At 48.7% G+C, this 23,630-nt stretch overlaps 1 protein-coding gene across 1 annotated transcript in view; it reads right to left on the bottom strand.

Moving 5' to 3' along the window:
* Positions 1 to 10,324: 10,324 nt before the first annotated feature.
* Positions 10,325 to 23,630, bottom strand: part of HIP1 (huntingtin interacting protein 1) — a 146,336-nt gene continuing 133,030 nt past the window's right edge. The window contains exons 29-30 of the mRNA XM_040423462.1: positions 14,652 to 14,760; positions 10,325 to 11,400 (exon numbers count right to left, since the gene is read on the bottom strand). Coding sequence (XP_040279396.1) covers positions 11,390 to 11,400; positions 14,652 to 14,760 — 120 coding nt within the window. The 3' untranslated portion in view covers positions 10,325 to 11,389. The remainder of the gene's footprint in view (positions 11,401 to 14,651; positions 14,761 to 23,630) is intronic.

The raw sequence follows: 23,630 nt of genomic DNA, 5'->3' as shown, positions 1-23,630 counted from the left end.
TGCAGAAGCTGCTTCCACGCGATCCCGAGGACAGGAAACAACTAAATCAGGTAGAGGGAGGGGGCCTTTTATACTTGAGCTTCTACGTTGTTTCCTGTCCTGGGGAGGCTGGGACACCCTCCTGAGAGTGCCGTTGTGGAGGCGCCGGGGAAAAAACAATGTCTGTAGAAGACTGCCGACACCTCTGCCAATCAACTGTTTACCTACTCGCTTTCTCAATCGCAGTGGCGAGCAGGTGTAAAAACAACTTCGCTGTCACTTCAATGGGATGGCTCCGTCCTATTCACTTGAACAGAGAGCCGCCCCATTGAATTGAATGGGGACGGTGGAGTTGTAATTACACCTGCTCACTGCTGCAATGTCGATGAGGATAGGTCATCAAAATAAAAAAAATGGACAAAACCCTTTAATGGTTTTAAGTGAGTGTATGGGGCAGAGATGAAATTTATGTCCACAGCACTTGTGATCTAGGGCAGTAAAGGGGTTATGTCAGCATTCTGTCTAGGGCAAAGAAATATTTAATGTTGTATACCTGTTATCATCCTCCATGCTCTAGTACTCTCCCTGTAAAAAGGAGACTTTTGTATTACTTACCAGTAAAGTCTCTTTCTCGCTCTTCCTTGGGGGACACAGGAAACCATGGGTATAGCTCTGCTCCCTAGGAGGCGTGACACTAAGTGAAAGCTGTAAGCCCCTCCTCCATCAGCTATACCCTTCAGCCTGGAGAAGAGACTGCCAGTTGCGTGTCCAAGTAGTGAAAGATAACCACCAACCGGAAAAAAGAACTGTCGAGCCCCAACGGGGGCAACCAAGCCGGAACCACAACTGTAACCCAAATGAAGGGCGGGTGCTGTGTCCCCCAAGGAAGAGCGAGAAAGAGACTTTACTGGTAAGTAATACAAAAGTCTCCTTTTCTCGCCCATATTCCTTGGGGGACACAGGAAACCATGGGACGTTCCAGAGCAGTCCCAGAAGGGAGGGACCAGAACAAACTAGACCAACACCAGAGGCATCAATCAACTGCCGCCTGCAACACCAGACGGCCTAAAGCAGCGTCAGCCGACGCATGAGTATGCACCCTGTAGAACTTGGTGAAGGTGTGCAAGGAGGACCAAGTGGCCGCCTTGCAAATCTGCTCCGTAGAAGCCCGATTCCTCTGAGCCCAGGAAGCCCCGACCGCTCTAGTGGAGTGAGCGGTAACACCGAGGGACGGAACCTTGCCCTTGGCGAGATAAGCCTCAGTAACAGCCATCTTGACAAAACGGGCGATAGCAACTTTGGATGCCGCCATCCCTCTGCGCGACCCCTCCGGAACCACAAAGAGCGAGTCAGTACGCCTGAAAGAGCTGGTTACCTCCAGGTAAACCTTGAGCGCCCTGACAACGTCCAGGCGATGAAGCTTCCTCTCCCGCGGGTGGGAAGGGGAAGGACACAAAGAGGGGAGAACGATGTCCTCGTTCAGATGAAAGGCGGAGACCACCTTAGGAAGGAAGGAAGGGACCGGACGAAGAACTACCTTGTCCTGGTGGAACACTAGGAAAGGTTCCAGATAGGAGAGTGCAGCCAATTCGGACACCCTCCGAAGAGAGGTGACGGCTACCAGGAAAATAACCTTGCAGGACAGAAGTCGCAAGGAAACAGTCCGCAGAGGCTCGAAAGGAGAAGCCTGGAGCGCTGAGAGAACCAGGTTCAGGTCCCAGAGCGGTACCAGAGGGCGGTACGGGGGAACCGCGTGAGCCACGCCCTGAAGGAAGGTCTTGACAGGACCAAGGGGGGCCAGTGGGCGCTGAAACAAAATGGACAGCGCAGACACCTGACCCTTCAAAGAACTAAGGCCCAGACCTTGGGCAAGTCCGCTCTGCAGGAAGGACAAAACGGTGGGGAGAGAAAAGCGGAGCGGAGGAATCCCCAGATCGGCACAGAACCCCAAATAGGTCCTCCAGGTCCTATAATAGATCCTAGAAGAGGACGGCTTACGGGCGCGGATCATGGTGCGGACGACGTCCGCAGAAAAACCCCTACGTGTCAGGACGGTGGTCTCAACAACCACGCCGTCAAACGTAGGGACCTTAAACGCGGGTGGAAGATTGGTCCCTGAGAGAGAAGATCTTCCCTGGCGGGCAGCGGCCAGGGCGCGTCTGCCAGGAGCAGCATGAGGTCGGCATACCAAGACCGGCGGGGCCAGTCCGGAGCGACCAGAATCACCGAGACGCCTTCCGCCGCGATCTTCCGAAGGACCTTGGGCAGGAGTGGGATGGGAGGGAATATGTATGGACGCGCGAAGCCTCGCCAAGGAAGAACGAGGGCGTCGGCTCCGCAGGCTCCCGGATCCCTGGCCCTGGACAGATAGGCGGGGACCTTGTGATTGAATTTGGAGGCCATGAGGTCCACGTCCGGTATGCCCCAACGAAGGCAAATGGCCTCGAACACCTCCGGGTGAAGAGACCACTCGCCGGGGTCGACGGTGGTGCGACTGAGGAAGTCCGCCGCCCAATTGTCCACCCCTGGAATAAAAATTGCAGATAGGGCCGGGACGTGGGCTTCCGCCCAACGGAGAATGCTGGTGACCTCCCGCATTGCTGCAACGCTGCGAGTGCCCCCCTGGTGGTTTATGTACGCCACGGCCGTGGCGTTGTCCGATTGCACACGAACTGGATGACCCTTCAGCAGATGAGTCCAGTGTCGCAGAGACAGAAGGGCCGCTCTCAGCTCCAGGACATTGATCGAGAGTTTGGACTCCGATGGAGACCAAATGCCCTGGACGGATCGGGGAGGAAACACGCCTCCCCAGCCCAAGAGACTGGCATCGGTTGTAACCACCAACCAGTTGAGCGGCAGAAAGGACCTGCCCAGAAGAGGGGACTGCAACCACCAGCGGAGAGATGACCGCACCGGAGGCGATAGATGGAAGGGATGATCCAGAGACTCCGGCGATTTGTCCCAGGAGGAGAGGATCGCCCGTTGGAGAGGGCGGGAGTGAAACTGCGCAAATGGGATCGCCTCGAAGCAGGCAACCATCTGCCCCAAGACCCGCATGCAGAAGCGGAAGGACGGTCGACGGTGGAGAAGGAGACCCCGAATCGTTTTTCCGAGGGAAGACGTACCTCCGCCGCTTCCGTGTCTAAAAGCATTCCCAGGAAGACCAGTTGTCTGGCGGGAGGAAGGGAGGACTTGGGGAAGTGGATGACCCAACCGAATCTCGCCAGAGTCTCTAGAGTGAGATCCACGCTGGCAACCGCTTGGGAAAGGGACGGAGCCTTGATGAGGATATCGTCCAAGTACGGTAGCAGAAAAACACCCCTGGAACGGAGTAAGGCCAAAACCGGGGCCAGGACCTTGGTGAACACCCGGGGGGCTGTTGCCAGCCCAAAGGGAAGGGCGACAAACTGGAAGTGGAGGTCCCCCACGGCGAATCGGAGGAAGCGATGGTGACACCGGGCTACCGGAACATGGAGGTAGGCATCCTGTATATCGATGGAAGACATGAAATCTCCCTGCTCCAGGGAAGCCACCGCGGAACGGAGGGACTCCATCCGAAACCGTCGAAGGAGGAGAAAACGGTTGAGCTTTTTGAGGTCCAAAATGGGCCGCACCGAACCTCCCTTCTTGGGAACTACAAAGAGGTTCGAATAGAACCCTTGGAACCTTTCCTCTAGAGGAACGGGGGTAATCACCCCCCTGTCCAGTAAGGCTTGAACAGCCGCGGAGAACGCAGCCTCGCTTTTCGGGTCCCGCGGGGGGCGGGAGCGAAAGAACCGATCTGGAGGGAAGGACGCAAATTCGATTTTGTATCCTGAGGACACAATTTCGAGAGCCCAGGCGTCGGAGACGTGAGCCATCCAGATGTCCCTGAAAAGGAGGAGCCGGCCCCCCACCCGGGTGGGTGGGGGCGCGCCTTCAGGCAGAGGACTGCTTTGCTGCGGGTGTGCGGGCAGCCTGCGGCCTGCGCCAGGAGGGCTGCGCCCGAAAAAACGGCTTCCTACGCTTATCCTGGGGAGGGGCCGAAGCGGCAGCTGCGGGGGGAGCCCCAGAGGTCCTGCGGGAGGACCGAAAACGAGACGCACTGGGGCGTCCGCGGGGGGCGTCCCTGGCTTGGGGTTGAGGAAGATGGGTGCTTTTACCACCCGTGGCCTCCGAAATAAGCTCGTCTAGGCGGACCCCGAAAAGGCGGGAACCCGCAAACGGTAGCCCCGCCAAGGAACGTTTGGAGGCAGCGTCTGCTTTCCAAACCTTCAGCCAGAGCTCCCTCCTGACGGAAACCGCCAGGGCGGAGGAGCGTGTAATAAGGGCTCCCGCAACAAGGGAGGCCTCACAAACAAAATTCCCGGCCCGAATAATAAGCTGGGCCAAGGAACGTAGGTCCTGGATGGGGACGTCCGAGTCCAACTCCTGTTCCAGCTGCGCACCCCAAGCAGAGATTGCTTTACCTGCCCAAGCAGAGGCAAAAACCGGTCTGAGAGCAGAACCGGAGGCAGCAAAAATGCCCTTGGAAAGGGTCTCCATGCGACGGTCCTCCGCTGACTGAAGAGAGGACCCGTCGGGAACAGGGATGGCCGTGTTCTTTGACAGACGGGCCACAGGGGGGTCCACCTTGGGTGGGGACGACCAGGTGGCCACGACATCGGCTGGAAAAGGATAGCAAATGTCCAGCTTCTTGGGATTGACAAAACGGGCGTCCGGGCGAGCCCAAGCCTTAGACACCACGGAGGAGAAATCAGAGTGGATTGGAAAGACTTTTGAGGCCTGCCTGGGTCTGATAAAGGAGACGCTAGCTGCGTCAGAGCTAGGGGGGTCATCTTGCACCTTAAAGGTGTCACGAATATCCGAGATGAGTTGACCCATCGCAGAGGCTAGCTTGGACGGCAGGGCCGAGTCCATTTCCAAATCTGAAACCGCCAATTCACCTTCAGAGAGCGAATCCTTTGGAGAGGAGAGGCTCGTCTGAGTGCGCACGCGTGGCGGGGAGAGGGAGGCATCCGAGGAGGAGGCTCGCTCTACTCTAAGACGCTTCTGAGAGTGCCTAGCTCGGGAGGGGTCACTAAGAAGGGGTGAACCCGCTGCAGCGGCAGAAGCGGTGGACCCGGAGGGCGCGACAGTAAGAGTGGCGTCCTGCGGGGTAGGCGGCCTGTCTATTAGGCGGCCCACGACATGAGTGAGGCTTTCCACCGCCTGGGACAGGGATCTAGCCCAGTCAGGCGGGTCAGAGGAAGCAGGGAGCGACACAGCGGGCGACTGAGGCTGCGGTGGAACTCGGCATGCAGGACAGTGCGGATCAGACTGCCCCCGGGGAAAGGGTTCCCTACAAGCAGTACAGGCATGGTACCAAGGCTTGGCGGCTGCAGAAGGGTCTGACATGGTGGAAAAAATGTTACCTTAAAGTGGGAGACCCCAGGGCAAAAGGAACGGGGATTACACCCAACAACAGTACTGGTGGCACGGAGGGGGTTAACAGTCCTACCAGACCCGGATGATGCAAGCGGCAGCAGCAAGGGGAGCAGACTGAAGGAGGCTGTGGAGGAGAGGCAGCAGGCACGGGGATGAATAGCTTCAGGATCGGACGCAGAGAGGATTCCACGCAGCACTATGCGATGTGGAGCCCGACGAAACCGGAAGTAGCGGAGCGCTGTGAAGCTCCGCCCACCCCTTGCCGCGCTGAAAGAGACGCAGAGCCGCGCGCGCGGCAAAATGATTTTAACCCCCGAGGTGGATGAGTGCCGGCCAGATGAAATAGCATCGTTCGCGCCAAGAAAACGGCCCCCGCCGCGCCTGATGTGGCAGACGGCCTCCTGCATACAGCCGTCCCCTGAAGGCAGAGTTCGTGCCCTGCCGCTAAATAAAGGATTTTGCCCAGATAAAGTCCCCCCCAAATGATACCCGGTAAGGTTGCCGGTACGATATGCCCATGGGGGGGGGGGGGGGGGTGGATGTAGCAGCGGTGGGAGGAAGGAAGGGGAGGCTGGAGCAGCCACTCTCACCATACGCTGTCTTTGCCCTCAATCCATCCAGCAGGGTCGCCCCTTCAGCTACTGGCACCGCAGTGGCAGGAAGCCGGGGGAGGGACTTGGCGTGCGGGCGACCCTTGAGCTGGCGGGACGCAGGGGAGCGAGGCTGCCCTGGTCCACCTTGTCTTCTGTGGGGGAGGCGGCAGTGCGGAATTACCGGCACTGGCGCAACTCAACCCCGGGAGAAACAGAGGGGTCTAATGCGCCTCTGTTGTCCCTGTAAGTAGAAAAAAATCGAATTAAAACAACAAAAAACGCAAAAATAAAATTATAGGAAAACAACCCTGCATAAGCAGGGGGTGTCTTGCCTCCTTGGACACTAAGCAAAAACTGGCAGTCTCTTCTCCAGGCTGAAGGGTATAGCTGATGGAGGAGGGGCTTACAGCTTTCACTTAGTGTCACGCCTCCTAGGGAGCAGAGCTATACCCATGGTTTCCTGTGTCCCCCAAGGAATATGGGCGAGAAAGTACGCCTGAGGCAACAATGGGCAGACATTCCACCCTTTCAAAAATACTGTCTCCCATGACCTTTCCTTTACACAGAATGCGCCCTTTCCCCTTCTGTTAAAAAGACCATTACCCCATCCTTCTCAATGTAATAATGCCTCCTTTGTGCCACTGAGACATTAATAATACAGCTTTGGCAGCTTTCTACCTCAACAAAGTAGTACTAACCCTCTTTCTGCCTGCTACTATGCTGCTGTGATGCTGTGGCAGAGTATTGGCCCGGGCAACTGTCCATTGCACCCCCCCAACTGTTTGAAAGAGAGAAATAGGTCGCAGGATCTCCTCGTTTCTTTGTATGCTATGTATGGGAGACATCATAACAGTTAGCCTCACCCACTGTGGAACTGCGTTCAGGGAAATTAAGAGATGGAGGGGAAACTGGTGGAAAATCCAGAAACAAGTCATATAATTGAAATAAAGTGTTATTCCTCCTTCACACATATCAGCTTATTCTGAAATAACAGTTACACTTCAAATTGCAGAACACAAAAAATAAAACCAATTCATTTCGGCTATACCTGTATGAAACAAAGACTACACTAGCAATTCTAGCACATTAAAGAGGTTGCCTTAAAGGCAATCTGTCAGATACAAAACACCCTCCAAACTACAGTAAAAGCAATGTATAGTGTAAGCGACTGATTATGTAATTTTTTTCATACGCAATTGCATTCTGACGCTGTGCAAATACAAACCAGCAGTAAAATGCTTTGAGAGGACTCCCAAGCTCACACACATAATAGAGAGGACTCAAGGTGGAGTCTAATACATTTTACTGCTGGTTTGTGGGAGCACAGTGTTGGAATACAAGTGAGCATGAAGATAAAAATTACAGAATTGCACTCAGCACAACATACACTACACACTTCTTACTCTAGTTTGGGGAGTCATTTAGATCTGAAAGATTCCGTTCAAATGGAGTCTGTCATCGGAAAATTCATTGTAAAACCAAGTACAATGCCTTAATGGGTTATTTCCCAGCTGAAAGTAATGATACCTTTCATTTAGCAATCTTACATATAAAATATATTAAAGGGAACCTGTCATCAACTTTATGCTGCCCATACTAATGGCAGCATAAAGTAGAGACAGGCAGGTTGATTTCAGCGGTCTGTCATTTAAAAGTTAAAAGTAAGTGGTTGCTAAGAACCAACATCACAATCATTGCGGACTGGGCCTGGAAAATGTCACGCCCTGCCCTGTGGGTGTTCTGAGGAGATCTGTCAGAGTTGTTTTATTGTGGGTTTGAACAGAATCCCACCTCCTCCCAGGTGTTGTTCTTTAGGTAATTGGTGAGGCTATTTATTCCTCCCTCTCCCTATAGCCTTTGCGGGTTATAGTTCTGCCTTGTGTGAGCTCTGGAAGTTTGGTGGATCGTCTGCTCCAACACATCTCTAGATAAGTAATTTTCCCTTTTGTGTCTGTTTTTACTAGGCCTCTAGGGTGACGCTAGCTCCTTCGGTTGTTGAAGGAGCTGGGTGTCTCTTTCCCTCTTCCCTACAGCTGAGGGTTTGGTTCAGTGTGTTACAGTCCTAGGTATGTGGGCATGTGCATATCTACCATCGAGATATACACATGGGCATAGCAGCAGAGGTAAAGTGTTTCAGGGATTGCTAGGGGGTGACTCCTTTGTTCCCTAGCATTTGGGGCCTAGCCAGTTTTTTTGTTTGCCTTGCCGTGTTCTGTTTCCTTCCCTTATCTTACCTACCGTGACAGAAGAGTCACGGCCACCTGGGAAGAGTCATGGTTATTCATGAATTCTTGCTCTGACAGGCTTCTACCTAGTTTTCTCCCTTTCTCTCTAGGAGAGAACTGCCAATCATCAGCAGATGGGTGAAAGTGCAGGAGATTATGAATAACCATGACTCTTCTCAAGTAGATTTGACTCTTTTCAAGGCCTGGGCTGCAGTGATTATGATGCTGGTTCTCGGCAACCACTTACTTTTAGCTCATGAGTGACACACCGCTGAAATCAGCATTTCTGTCACTATTTTATGCTACCCTCAGTGAAATCAGTATGAAGTTGATAACAGGTTCCCTTCAACAATAAAAAATAAAAATAAACATATTAGGTATCGCCACGTCCGAAAAAGTCCAAACTATTAAAATATAAAAAAATATGTCCTGTGCGGTGAAAGCCGTAACATAAAAAATTAAATAAAAAACACACGATTTGCAATTTTTTTGTCACCTTGTCCCCCCAAAAAATAGGATAGGACTGTTCTATTATGGGCCAGACGTTCCATAAAATAGACACCGCTTTTTTGGTGTTTTATTTTTCTTTTGCGTGGTATCGAATGGTATCGAGTATCACAATGCTTTTTTATGGTATCAAAATCGAATCAAAATTTTGGCATAGCGACAACCCTACAAAGGATAGGTCATCAATATCAGATCAGCGGGGGTCCGACACCCAGCACCCAGTTTAGAGACTACACCGCTCATGTGATCTCTGCATTGTTAACCTGCTGGTTGTCTAGATCAGGGATGCTCAACCTGTGGCCCCCCAGCTATTGCAAAACTACAACAGCTGGAGGGCCGCAGGTTGGGCATACCCTGGTCTAGATAGTAGTGGTGGTGCAGTGTAATTACACCTTCCTTTCCCGTTCACTTGAAGGTGTAATTACACAGTGCTGCTGCTATGATCAAGACAGCAAGCAAGTCATGGCCTCTTCACACAGCTGGTGCTGGGTATCAGATCCTCGACGGTCTGATATTGATGACCTATCCTGAAAACAGGTCAGCAATATCTAAGCTCTACACAACTGCACAGAGGGCAGGCCCAAGCCATTATGTGCACTGTTGCTCCTTCTGCTTCCTACGCCAGCCCTTCTTCTCTCCTTCTTTATTGATAGAGTCAAATGATAATGATTCTGGCCCTGTCAATCAAGAAGGACAAGGAGGGGCTGGCAGAGGAAGGCAAAGGAGCAAGGGTGCACAGAGCAGCTTGGGGGTCACCCTCAGTGCACTTACCTGCTAGCCCTACATAGCAGTGTGCCTGGTTTAACAGTGAATTTAATGGTGATAAACTTCCTTTTAATGAAACAGGCCCTTCAATGAAGCCAGCTGATTGCCTTGGGTCGGGTCTCTGAAACCTCTGGGAAACAGCTGACCTTACAGTGAGAATGTTTGGCTGCATCAGGGGAAATGTAATCGCACATATATAACTGAATAGTCGATTATGTATTACATGGATAGGCCAGGTCTGTAAGAAAGAGAGATACAAAAGGGGAAGTCCTTAAAGGGATTTTTCGGGTCGAGGGCTGATCTTGGTAATATGCTGCTCTTTATTGCTAGTCCATGTATGATTGGAGCATACAAGCATTTCGTTGCTCTGATTCTCCCCCTTGTAATGCTGCAACTGTGACGTCACAGATGGGTGTTCTCTAGTGCTGAAGGTAACAGCTACTATGCAAAGTAGCCTCTGGCAGCGCTAGAGAACACCCATCTTTGCCGGTGAAGTCACCGGCCTCAGTGCTGGGCGCAAGTCTCGGCTTACCATAGTGATGAAGTCCACTACGTCACCGGCACAGTGAAAACACATCCTTGCGCTGGGGAGCATCGGAGCAAGGAAATGCTTGTATGCTCCACTCATATGTAGGCTAGAAATAAAGAGCAGCATGTTACCAAGATCGACCCTGAAAACCTCTTTAAATAATTATAAGCTGCAATAGAACATATGGCAAGGGGGGGGGGGGGGGTAACAGATTTAACAAACCAGTCCTTAGAAATAACAAGAGCATGCATTCTTTTACAGAAAGACATTTGGATAATTTAGGACTTTCATATTTCTGTTACTAAATAAAACGAATCAGGAAAAATGAACATGAATTTATTTGCGTAAATGCAACAGTGACATCTACTAGTGCCAAGCCTTATGGCACGAATGTGAAACCATGGCCTATAGAACGTCTTTTCTTACAGTCACAGTGTGTTCAGAATGCATGGCCTTAACTCCTCCACATCTCTCATCCTGCTGTAAACTTACATGGCAGTGCAGGATATGACGGGACCCTGGGAAACGACCCATATAGCTCCGACCGGTGGAGAGAATTCACGCAGGATTTCCCTTGGTGAATGTGAACTTTCATGGACAAAGATCTGTGTTGGGTTCTTAAGTTTACCGAGTGATCTTAGGTCATGAGTGCTAATGCTCCCTCGAGTTATGGTCACATCTATACAATATATAATATTGATGTCTTCCATACACTTCATAATTCTTATGCCTCCCGAGAACCTTACAGCACCAGTAATATCAAGTACGGTAATTCTCTCTTTCTGTAACTATACCATTGTCCAGTAACCTATAAGGCAAAAAGTTCTAGTCCATTTTCTTCACCAGCTATTTTAAATATGACAGAACATTAATAAATGGAGGTCTCTCATACGCCCCCTAGGGGCTGAAATGTGCTCCTGGTCCCTCCACACCATTAAGTGAGTTGTATTTAGCTGAATGGATGTAACTGAATGCTGTTATCAAGCTATCGAGCACCTAGTTGTCTCCTTTAGGTGCCAGACTCTGACAGGCTGTCTGACGTCAAAGGCTAGGGCTGTTACTCTGCACCTTGTTGAGTTTTTCTGGCCCCCTTCATGTGATCCTGAACTAACATATATATCAAGAAATGGATTATATTTGTCTCCCAAGCATTGAAGGTGAGTGATAGTTGAGCGTGGCAGTATAAAGGTTCCTGAATCCTCTGCACCATCGATACTCTTCTCCTTGCTATCCGCCATTCTGTAACCCAATGGAAATACGCGGGACCAGTTGGATGTGGCCAGTCCAGGCTGTGTTGAGAAGACCTGAATTGAATGCCATAGACGTGTGCTTTCAAAGTTATCTGCTGTGTGCATTTTGTATATTGAGTGAAGCTGTGATATAGTTTATTCAGCAGCTGTGGTGGAAAAGCATAAAAAAAGAATCAATTACATTTTTGCAGTCAAGTCATTTAAAGGAGTTAATGTAAAACATGAAAATCATAGAGTACATGCCAATCTCTTTCTACCAAGGCTAGAACCAGCCCTGTACCTCATATGGATCCAGAGATCTTCCCATGCATTGCTCCAAGTGTTCTGCTAGATTTATGGCAATCTGGAAGATCAAGCTGAAGCTCTCTCCCTATCACAGCCCGGGATGAAGGGGAGGGGGGGGTGCGCATCCCTTCTGCTACAGCTCTCTCCCTATCACAGCTCAGGATGAAGGGAGGGGGGGTGCATCCCTTCTGCTACAGCTCCCTCCCTATCACAGCTCAAGATGAAGGGAGGGGGGGTGCATCCTTTCTGCTACAGCTCTCTCCCTATCACAGCCCGGGATGAAGGGGGGGGTACATCCCTTCTGCTACAGCTCTCTCCCTATCACAGCTCAGGATGAAGGGAGGGGGGGGTGCATCCCTTCTGCTACAGCTCTCTCCCCATCACAGCCCGGGATGAAGGGAGGGGGGGGTGCATCCCTTCTGCTACAGCTCTCTCCCTATCACAGCTCAGGATGAAGGGAGGGGGGGGGGTGCATCCCTTCTGCTACAGCTCTCTCCCTATCACAGCTCAAGATGAAGGGAGGGGGGGTGCATCCTTTCTGCTACAACTCTCTCCCTATCACAGCCCGGGATGAAGGGGGGGGGGGGGGGGGGGTACATCCCTTCTGCTACAGCTCTCTCCCGATCACAGCTCAGGATGAAGGGGGGGGGGGGGGGGGGTGCATCCCTTCTGCTACAGCTCTCTCCCTATCACAGCTCAGGATGAAGGGAGGGGGGGTGCATCCCTTCTGCTACAGCTCTCTCCCTATCACAGCTCAGGATGAAGGGAGGGGGGGGGGGTACATCCCTTCTGCTACAGCTCTCTCCCTATCACAGCTCAGGATGAAGGGAGGGGGGGTGCATCCCTTCTGCTACAGCTCTCTCCCCATCACAGCCCGGGATGAAGGGAGGGGGGGGTGCATCCCTTCTGCTACAGCTCTCTCCCTATCACAGCTCAAGATGAAGGGAGGGGGGGGTGCATCCTTTCTGCTACAGCTCTCTCCCTATCACAGCCCGGGATGAAGGGGGGGGGGGGGGTACATCCCTTCTGCTACAGCTCTCTCCCGATCACAGCTCAGGATGAAGGGGGGGGGGTGCATCCCTTCTGCTACAGCTCTCTCCCTATCACAGCCCGGGATAAAGGGGGGGTACATCCCTCCTGCTACAGATCTCTCCCTATCACAGCTCAGGAAGAAGGGAGGGGGGGTACATCCCTACTGCTACAGCTCTCTCCCCATCACAACCCGGGATGAAGGGGGGGGGGTGCATCCCTTCTGCTGCAGCTCTCTCCCTATCACAGCCCGGGATGAAGGGGGGGGGGGCATCCCTTCTGCTACAGCTCTCTCCCTATCACAGCTCAGGATGAAGGGAGGGGGGGTACATCCCTTCTGCTGCAGCTCTCTCCCCATCACAACCCGGGATGAAGGGGGAAGGGGGTGCATCGCTTCTGCTACAGCTCTCTCCCTATCACAGCTCAGGATGAAGGGAGGGGGGGTGCATCCGTTCTGCTACAGCTCTTGCCCTATCACAGCTCAGGATGAAGGGAGGGGGGGGTGCATCCCTTCTGCTACAGCTCTCTCCCTATCACAGCTCAGGATGAAGGGAAAGGGGGGTGCATCTGTTCTGCTACAGCTCTCGAATTATCAGAGCTCAGGATGAAGGGAGGGGGTGGAGGTGCATCCCTTCTGCTACAGCTCTCTCCCTATCACAGCTCAGGATGAAGGGAGGGGGGGGTGCATCCGTTCTGCTACAGATCTCTCCCTATCACAGCTCAGGATGAAGGGAGGGGGGGTGCATCCCTTCTGCTGCAGCTCTCTCCCTATCACAGCCTGGGATGAAGGGGGGGGGGGGGGGGGTACATCCCTTCTGCTACAGATCTCTCCCTATCACAGCTCAGGATGAAGGGAGGTGGGTGCATCCCTTCTGCTACAGCTCTCTTCCTATCACAGCCCGGGATAAAGGGGGGGGGGGGGTACATCCCTTCTGCTACAGATCTCTCCCTATCACAGCTCAGGAAGAAGGGAGGGGGGGTACATCCCTTCTGCTACAGCTCTCTCCCCATCACAGCCCGGGATGAAGGGGGGGGGGAGGGGGGGTGCATCGCCTCTGCTACAGCTCTCTCCCTATCACAGCTCAGGATGAAGGGAGGGGGGGGGGCATCCCTTCTGCTACAGCTCTTGCCCTATCACAGCTCAGGATGAAGGGAGGGGGAGGGTGCATCCCTTCTGCTACAGCTCTTGTCCTATCACAGCTCAGGATGAAGGGAGGGGGGTGCATCCATTCTGCTACAGCTCTCTCCCTATCACAGCTCAGGATGAAGGGAGGGGGGGTGCATCCCTTCTGCTACAGCTCTCTCCCTATCACAGCTCAGGATGAAGGGGGGGGGTGCATCCGTTCTGCTACAGCTCTCTCCCTATCACAGCTCAGGATGAAGGGGGGGAGGTGCATTTCTTCTGCTACAGCTCTCTCCCTATCACAGCTCGGGATGAAGGGGGGGGGGGTGCATCCCTTTTGCTACAGCTCTCTCCCTAACACAGCTCGCGATGAAGGGGGGGGAGGTGCATCCCTTCTGCCACAGCTCCCTCCCTATCACAGCTAGTAGGCATGACCTTTCCGATGCAGCTGTATCCCAGTAAGGGTCCATTCACACGTCCGCTAAATTGGTCTGCCTCCTTTCCGCAATTTTGCGGAACAGGTGCGGACCCATTCTTTTTCAATGGGGCCGGAATGTGCTGTCCGCATCCGCGGATCCGCACTTCCGTTCCGCGGAACATGTCCTATTCTTGTCTGCAATTGCGGACAAGAAAAGGCATTTTCTATGAGAGTGCCGGCGATGTGCGGTCCGCAAAATGTGGAACGCACATTGCCGGTGTCTGTGTTTTGCTCATTTAGCTATATTAGGTTTTTTTATTGCACGCAATCATGGAAGTATTCAGATGCTGGTTTGAATAAGGTACAATTTTTTTTTCGTAGGACAACCCCTTTAATAGTTTAATAGAAACATAGAAGCTAAAATCTAAGTGGCAGAGGCAAGGTGTTTACTTAGTTCTTAGTTGATATTAAATGAGAAATAAAGTTAAAAAGCTAATAAGTGCACCCACTTGGAGTTTCGCAGTATCGCACACTACACTTACCATCCCCCCATCCTTCTGAGACTCCGGCTAATTCATAGTGCTTCTTCCTTAAGTCTCCGAGTTTTTCTCTTTCTTTTTGCAACTGGTTCTCCAACTCCAGGACTCGCACCTATGAGATGAAAGGGTTTTATTAGTTTTTCAGACAATGGCATTAAACTCGGCTGTCCACGACAACCCACTGCCCATGAGTAAAACTGCAGGAGATTTGCAAGTTTCTAGCGTGTGGATTTTCACACAGGTCAAATGCAATCTTAAAGGGGTTGTCCGGGATTGGGGACATTTGTCTAATAGTAATCTAATAACATAAACATTACAAACATGCATGTTTGTAAGAAAAAACATATTTCTCAAGCCCCGTTTTCCTCATGATAATTCTTGTCCGGAAGTGAGTGTTTTCTTGTCTTCAGTGATGTACCGGGTCCCTGGCAGGCGAGCAAAGCCTCCTCTTCCTCTGCTTAGCGAGCCCGGTGACGTCACTGGCAGCGTAGATAATTATACAGAGAGGATGGAGGGGCGGTAACTTGGCCGTCATCGCGCTAAGCCCCCCCCCCCAGCGACATTATAATGAATGGAGGCAGATCACTGTGCTTGTTAGCATAGACAACTCCTCCCATCGGAATTACTTGCTAATGGAGCAAGGATTTCATGGCCATGCTAATTGCATATATTGCATTTAGACAATGGCATGTTGATTGTGTAAAAAAAAAAAAAAGATAATGAAACAAAGGTTTATTTGAAAGAAAAGGTAATATATTAGTGTAATCAGTCAGCTTTTATTTTTTTTGTTGATTTTGAAATAAAAGGATAATCCTATTTATGTAATGAGGCTGCTTTTGTCTAGTTGAAAATAAATATTTTTAGCCCTGTACTTGTTTTGGACTGAATCTTTTTTGCACATTCTACTTTTGGAGTTGCAGTGTGTGTATTTCACTTTCCTGTGGTTATACATTGGTTTCAACTGATTGCCAGGTCAGTATATAAGGTTTACCTTGAAATATGTTTGTTTATATATATATATATATATATATAGATGGGAGAGTGCCCCTTATAGTGTGACGCTGTCCGGTATGTTTATGGATACATGTGGGAGTGTGCCCCTTATAGTGTGACGCTGTCCGGTATGTTTATGGATACATGTGGGAGTGTGCCCCTTATAGTGTGACGCTGTCCGGTATGTTTATGGATACATGTGGGAGTGTGCCCCTTATAGTGTGATGCTGTCCGGTATGTTTATGGATACATGTGGGAGCGTGCCCCTTACAGTGTGACTGTAAGGGGCACTCGAATTAAGTAGTTAATTATTTATTAATCCATCGACAAAAATAAGACTTAAGGCCAACGTTTCGGTCTCATCCCGAGACCTTGTTCACGGCCTGAAAATAAGACAATAATTGTAATACATATTTAGTACATTTTATATACAAGGATATAAAGGAAAGTTGTATTAGAGTAAATTAATATAGAGGTCCACATAACATATAGTGAAGCAAAATAATATATAGAGCAGATGTAATGAGTAATAATGCTTGAACAACATATACCAGAGGGGACCAGTAGGGCTAGAGGTCAATTGCAGAGTAACACAAAGGTCAGGAGATGTCTAGGTTATGGTAGGAACCTGTAAAGGAATGTATCTCTGTATTAGTATAGGTTAGTGTTAAGGGGGACACTATATCTATGTATATATATATATATATATATATATGGGTATATAGATATATCCACACTCGCATGCCGGTAATGAGCCACAGAATGGTCCACAGAATGATTGGTTGAGGCATAATCCAGTGATGAGTGGGTGATCCAGGGAGGTGCCAAATATAGTGGGTAATAGTTCCTAGTATCGCCGCGCTGTGCCCAATGTGAAGACCAGAGGAGGGGGCCCAAAGTCAAGCTAAGTGCAGAGCTCATCTGTAAACACATACCTGGAAGCAGGAAACGTCTGGTGTGGAGGATGGCTTTTAGCTAATGGGACGCCTCACGAGGAGTCAGTTAAGAGTGCTCGGCGTGGATCGCCGTTCATCATACGTCATCGCGCCAGTGCGTGTGACGTCACCGGACGTGTCGCGTCATCGCGCATGCGCAGTAGCGCAAATGTGCTGGTTAAGGGCATGGGCACTCGATGTAGTGGTTAGAATGGGAATATGAGCAAGCGGCATGTTAATTTCAAGTCATAGGCTATAGGGGGACAGGTGTATACAATAATTTGGCACCTATGGAACAGAAGCTGGCTACAAGGCAGGGGATATGGATATATCCACATAAGGCCAATACAAATACTATAAGGTTATACAAGATTCTATACTATGTGGAAACACATACCACCTGTAGATGTGCTGAGGGGATCATTTTGTCTGAAAAAGTGAAGGAAAGGAAGAATATTGTTAATATTGAATGTCACAGAGGGATGCTATTTATGACGTTAACTTCAGCAATAGTTCCACATGAATCAAGGTTACATATTCGAAGTCAATACCTATAAACCATATAGAGAGTCATTTGATCAAACGGAACAAATTTTTTACATGTGAAGCAGAGAGCATAATGTAGGTCATAAATTATGACACACAAAAGTCAAAATCCCTGTTAAGTCCGTGTGGTGATAAAGTGTTCAATTCAAAAATCCAGAAGGATTCACGTTGTTTTAAGCGTGCAATCCGATTACCTCCTCTCCTTGCCAGCGGTACATGTTCCAGTACTTGATATTGAAGTTGATTAATGTGGTGTTTCGCAGAAATGAAATGGTACGGGATAGGAAGTTCAGTTTTATGGCATCGGATGTCAGACTTATGTTTTGAGATGCGGTCCCGCACATTCTGTGTAGTCTCGCCTACATAAGCTAGTCCGCATGGACATTTGATGAGATAAACTACATAGGAAGAGCTGCAGGTGAAGAAATCCCTAGAATGGTATACCCTGCCTGAATGTGGATGTATAATTCTATTGCCTCTTATTACATTAGTGCACTGGGCACAGCCAAGGCAGGGGTAAGTACCTGTTTTTTTAGGTGCTAGAGTAGTTTGTCTCAATCTCGGTGCAAGTGGGCCTATATCGGCACGTACAAGTTTGTCTTTCAAATTGGCCGGTCTCTTATAGCACATACGGACAGGCTGTTGGAATTCAGTAACAGTGGGATATGATTGATGTAGGATCGGCCAGTGTTTTTTAACTATGGACTGAATTTTAGGTGCTATCGGATGGTATGTCAGTACTAAAGGGACGCGAGGTTGAGATGGCAATTTGGGTGGAATGGGGGAACTGGATTGGACCAGGGAAAGTTCCTGTTGAAGAAGTGTGTTCGGGTAACCTCTCTCACGAAATTTTTGTGCCATTTCGGTCAGCCGCTGTTTTTTTAGCACAGGGTCCTCAACAATTCTTGCTACTCTTTTGAACTGCGACCGTGGAAGTGAATTTTTGGTATTTTTGGGATGACAGCTGGAGTAGGGGAGTAAAGTGTTGCGATCCGTGGGTTTTCTATGTAAATCCGTTGTGAGTTTGCCCGTCTGAGTTTTAATGACTACGGTGTCCAAGAAGCTGATTGATTGTAAATCAGTGTGGGAGGTAAAGGTTAAATCCGGGTCCTGTCTGTTAATATGGTTAAAAAAATCTGAGAATGATGCAGTGTCCCCGTGCCAGATGCAGAAAATATCGTCAATATATCGATACCATGTACTGACATGTGTTTGGAAAAGTGGATGGGAATAGACAAAGTCCTCTTCAAATTTGGCCATAAAGGTATTTGCGTATGGCGGCGCTACGTTTGCCCCCATAGCAGTCCCCCGTTTCTGAACGTAGTAATCGTCCCCAAACATAAAATAGTTGTTTTGTAATATATATTTAAGTAGTGTCACGCAAAAGCATTGTGCTTCCGGGGAGTAATTTGACGTGGCTAAAAGTGATGCAACAGCCTGGACTCCCCTGTCATGAGAGATAGAGGTGTACAGGCTGTTAACATCAAGTGTAACCAGAAGGGACTCGGGGCCAATATTAACCAGGTTAGAAATGATTGACAGAAAATGACTTGTGTCTAATAGAAAGGATCGAGTTTGTTTCACTAACGGGGTAAGTATTTTTTCCAGAAAGATTGAGATTGGAGATAAAATGGAGTCAGTTGAAGATACGATTGGTCTGCCTGGGGGATTGGTAAGATTTTTATGAATTTTAGGTAATATATAAAAGACCGGAGTAACTGCGTTGTCATTTGTGAGGAAAGTGTATGTCGCCTTATCAATGGTGCCTACGAATAGATGATGGTCGAGTAGTGCACTAACTTCTTTCTTTATTCGAAAAATGGGATTGCAGACCACCTTTTCGTAGGTAGATGTATCAGTTAACTGTCGAGTAATTTCAGATATGTAGGCCGGGGTGTCCATCACGACAATTGCCCCACCTTTGTCCGCTGGTTTAATAGTAATCGTTTTGTCTTCTCTCAACAGATTAAGCGCTATATGTTCCTCACTCTTCAAATTGCGGGGAATGTGTATATTTTTGTTCTTAAGTTGTTTAATATTTTTATTAATGTCTTGCTGGACCAAATTAATGAAAGCTTCTGCCGCATGATAGTGTTTCGGGGGCATGAAGTTACTTTTGTTTGATAGGTTAAGTGAACTAATAGAGAGTTCTGTAGTGTTCCTAGTAACGGGTGGCGGCCCTGAAGCTGATAATTGAGAGAAATGGGTTTTGAGTCGAATGGACCTATAGAATCTCTGCAACTCCTGTTCTAAGGGAAAGTAGCGTAGAGTACCGTATGGACAAAAGGATAAACCTTTTGAGAGTACGGTAAGTTCAGCAGGCGATAATGTTCGTGAGGAAATGTTCACAACGGTATTCCTACCTGTGAGCGTGTCTGTATTCCCGTCTGGACTTGATCGGCGTTGGCCCCTTCCTCAGGGTGTGCGGCGGGTCGTCGTCTCCCCGGTCTGTATCCGCGTTTTTGAAAAAAACGTTGATTTCGGTATCCAGCAGATAGGTCGCTTCCCGAGGAGGAGGATGCGTAGCCCGTGTAGGAGGTGAAGTCGTTGCCCTTTGAGGTAGTTTGCTATTGCCAGCGGTATACTCTATGAAGTTGGTAATCTTCTGAGTCACGAAAAAATTTGTTGCGTTTGTTGGTCTCCAAGAATTTTCGGTGTTCGTCCAGGATCTTCTCTGTTTTGGATTTAAGTTCGGTCCATTCTTCTAGTGGGACGGTGGATGTCAGTTGACAACTGACATCCACCGTCCCACTAGAAGAATGGACCGAACCTAAATCCAAAACAGAGAAGATCCTGGACGAACACCGAAAATTCTTGGAGACCAACAAACGCAACAAATTTTTTCGTGACTCAGAAGATTACCAACTTCATAGAGTATACCGCTGGCAATGGCAAACTACCTCAAAGGGCAACGACTTCACCTCCTACACGGGCTACGCATCCTCCTCCTCGGGAAGCGACCTATCTGCTGGATACCGAAATCAACGTTTTTTTCAAAAACGCGGATACAGACCGGGGAGACGATGACCCGCCGCACACGCCGAGGAAGGGGCCAACGCCGATCAAGTCCAGACGGGAATACAGACACGCTCACAGGTAGGAATACCGTTGTGAACATTTCCTCACGAACATTATCGCCTGCTGAACTTACCGTACTCTCAAAAGGTTTATCCTTTTGTCCATACGGTACTCTACGCTACTTTCCCTTAGAACAGGAGTTGCAGAGATTCTATAGGTCCATTCGACTCAAAACCCATTTCTCTCAATTATCAGCTTCAGGGCCGCCACCCGTTACTAGGAACACTACAGAACTCTCTATTAGTTCACTTAACCTATCAAACAAAAGTAACTTCATGCCCCCGAAACACTATCATGCGGCAGAAGCTTTCATTAATTTGGTCGAGCAAGACATTAATAAAAATATTAAACAACTTAAGAACAAAAATATACACATTCCCCGCAATTTGAAGAGTGAGGAACATATAGCGCTTAATCTGTTGAGAGAAGACAAAACGATTACTATTAAACCAGCGGACAAAGGTGGGGCAATTGTCGTGATGGACACCCCGGCCTACATATCTGAAATTACTCGACAGTTAACTGATACATCTACCTACGAAAAGGTGGTCTGCAATCCCATTTTTCGAATAAAGAAAGAAGTTAGTGCACTACTCGACCATCATCTATTCGTAGGCACCATTGATAAGGCGACATACACTTTCCTCACAAATGACAACGCAGTTACTCCGGTCTTTTATATATTACCTAAAATTCATAAAAATCTTACCAATCCCCCAGGCAGACCAATCGTAGCTTCAACTGACTCCATTTTATCTCCAATCTCAATCTTTCTGGAAAAAATACTTACCCCGTTAGTGAAACAAACTCGATCCTTTCTATTAGACACAAGTCATTTTCTGTCAATCATTTCTAACCTGGTTAATATTGGCCCCGAGTCCCTTCTGGTTACACTTGATGTTAACAGCCTGTACACCTCTATCTCTCATGACAGGGGAGTCCAGGCTGTTGCATCACTTTTAGCCACGTCAAATTACTCCCCGGAAGCACAATGCTTTTGCGTGACACTACTTAAATATATATTACAAAACAACTATTTTATGTTTGGGGACGATTACTACGTTCAGAAACGGGGGACTGCTATGGGGGCAAACGTAGCGCCGCCATACGCAAATACCTTTATGGCCAAATTTGAAGAGGACTTTGTCTATTCCCATCCACTTTTCCAAACACATGTCAGTACGTGGTATCGATATATTGACGATATTTTCTGCATCTGGCACGGGGACACTGCATCATTCTCAGATTTTTTTAACCATATTAACAGACAGGACCCGGATTTAACCTTTACCTCCCACACTGATTTACAATCAATCAGCTTCTTGGACACCGTAGTCATTAAAACTCAGACGGGCAAACTCACAACGGATTTACATAGAAAACCCACGGATCGCAACACTTTACTCCCCTACTCCAGCTGTCATCCCAAAAATACCAAAAATTCACTTCCACGGTCGCAGTTCAAAAGAGTAGCAAGAATTGTTGAGGACCCTGTGCTAAAAAAACAGCGGCTGACCGAAATGGCACAAAAATTTCGTGAGAGAGGTTACCCGAACACACTTCTTCAACAGGAACTTTCCCTGGTCCAATCCAGTTCCCCCATTCCACCCAAATTGCCATCTCAACCTCGCGTCCCTTTAGTACTGACATACCATCCGATAGCACCTAAAATTCAGTCCATAGTTAAAAAACACTGGCCGATCCTACATCAATCATATCCCACTGTTACTGAATTCCAACAGCCTGTCCGTATGTGCTATAAGAGACCGGCCAATTTGAAAGACAAACTTGTACGTGCCGATATAGGCCCACTTGCACCGAGATTGAGACAAACTACTCTAGCACCTAAAAAAACAGGTACTTACCCCTGCCCTTGGCTGTGCCCAGTGCACTAATGTAATAAGAGGCAATAGAATTATACATCCACATTCAGGCAGGGTATACCATTCTAGGGATTTCTTCACCTGCAGCTCTTCCTATGTAGTTTATCTCATCAAATGTCCATGCGGACTAGCTTATGTAGGCGAGACTACACAGAATGTGCGGGACCGCATCTCAAAACATAAGTCTGACATCCGATGCCATAAAACTGAACTTCCTATCCCGTACCATTTCATTTCTGCGAAACACCACATTAATCAACTTCAATATCAAGTACTGGAACATGTACCGCTGGCAAGGAGAGGAGGTAATCGGATTGCACGCTTAAAACAACGTGAATCCTTCTGGATTTTTGAATTGAACACTTTATCACCACACGGACTTAACAGGGATTTTGACTTTTGTGTGTCATAATTTATGACCTACATTATGCTCTCTGCTTCACATGTAAAAAATTTGTTCCGTTTGATCAAATGACTCTCTATATGGTTTATAGGTATTGACTTCGAATATGTAACCTTGATTCATGTGGAACTATTGCTGAAGTTAACGTCATAAATAGCATCCCTCTGTGACATTCAATATTAACAATATTCTTCCTTTCCTTCACTTTTTCAGACAAAATGATCCCCTCAGCACATCTACAGGTGGTATGTGTTTCCACATAGTATAGAATCTTGTATAACCTTATAGTATTTGTATTGGCCTTATGTGGATATATCCATATCCCCTGCCTTGTAGCCAGCTTCTGTTCCATAGGTGCCAAATTATTGTATACACCTGTCCCCCTATAGCCTATGACTTGAAATTAACATGCCGCTTGCTCATATTCCCATTCTAACCACTACATCGAGTGCCCATGCCCTTAACCAGCACATTTGCGCTACTGCGCATGCGCGATGACGCGACACGTCCGGTGACGTCACACGCACTGGCGCGATGACGTATGATGAACGGCGATCCACGCCGAGCACTCTTAACTGACTCCTCGTGAGGCGTCCCATTAGCTAAAAGCCATCCTCCACACCAGACGTTTCCTGCTTCCAGGTATGTGTTTACAGATGAGCTCTGCACTTAGCTTGACTTTGGGCCCCCTCCTCTGGTCTTCACATTGGGCACAGCGCGGCGATACTAGGAACTATTACCCACTATATTTGGCACCTCCCTGGATCACCCACTCATCACTGGATTATGCCTCAACCAATCATTCTGTGGACCATTCTGTGGCTCATTACCGGCATGCGAGTGTGGATATATCTATATACCCATATATATTATATATATATATATATAGACATAGATATAGTGTCCCCCTTAAGACTAACCTATACTAATACAGAGATACATTCCTTTACAGGTTCCTACCATAACCTAGACATCTCCTGACCTTTGTGTTACTCTGCAATTGACCTCTAGCCCTACTTGTCCCCTCTGGTATATGTTGTTCAAGCATTATTACTCATTACATCTGCTCTATATATTATTTTGCTTCACTATATGTTATGTGGACCCCCTTACAGTGTGACGCTGTCCGGTAAGTTTATGGATA

Source organism: Bufo bufo, chromosome 3, assembly GCF_905171765.1.
Source record: "Bufo bufo chromosome 3, aBufBuf1.1, whole genome shotgun sequence".
NCBI classification, from domain to species: domain Eukaryota; kingdom Metazoa; phylum Chordata; class Amphibia; order Anura; family Bufonidae; genus Bufo; species Bufo bufo.
Note: the sequence above shows the minus strand (reverse complement) of the source record. Positions and strands in the feature narration are given on the sequence as shown.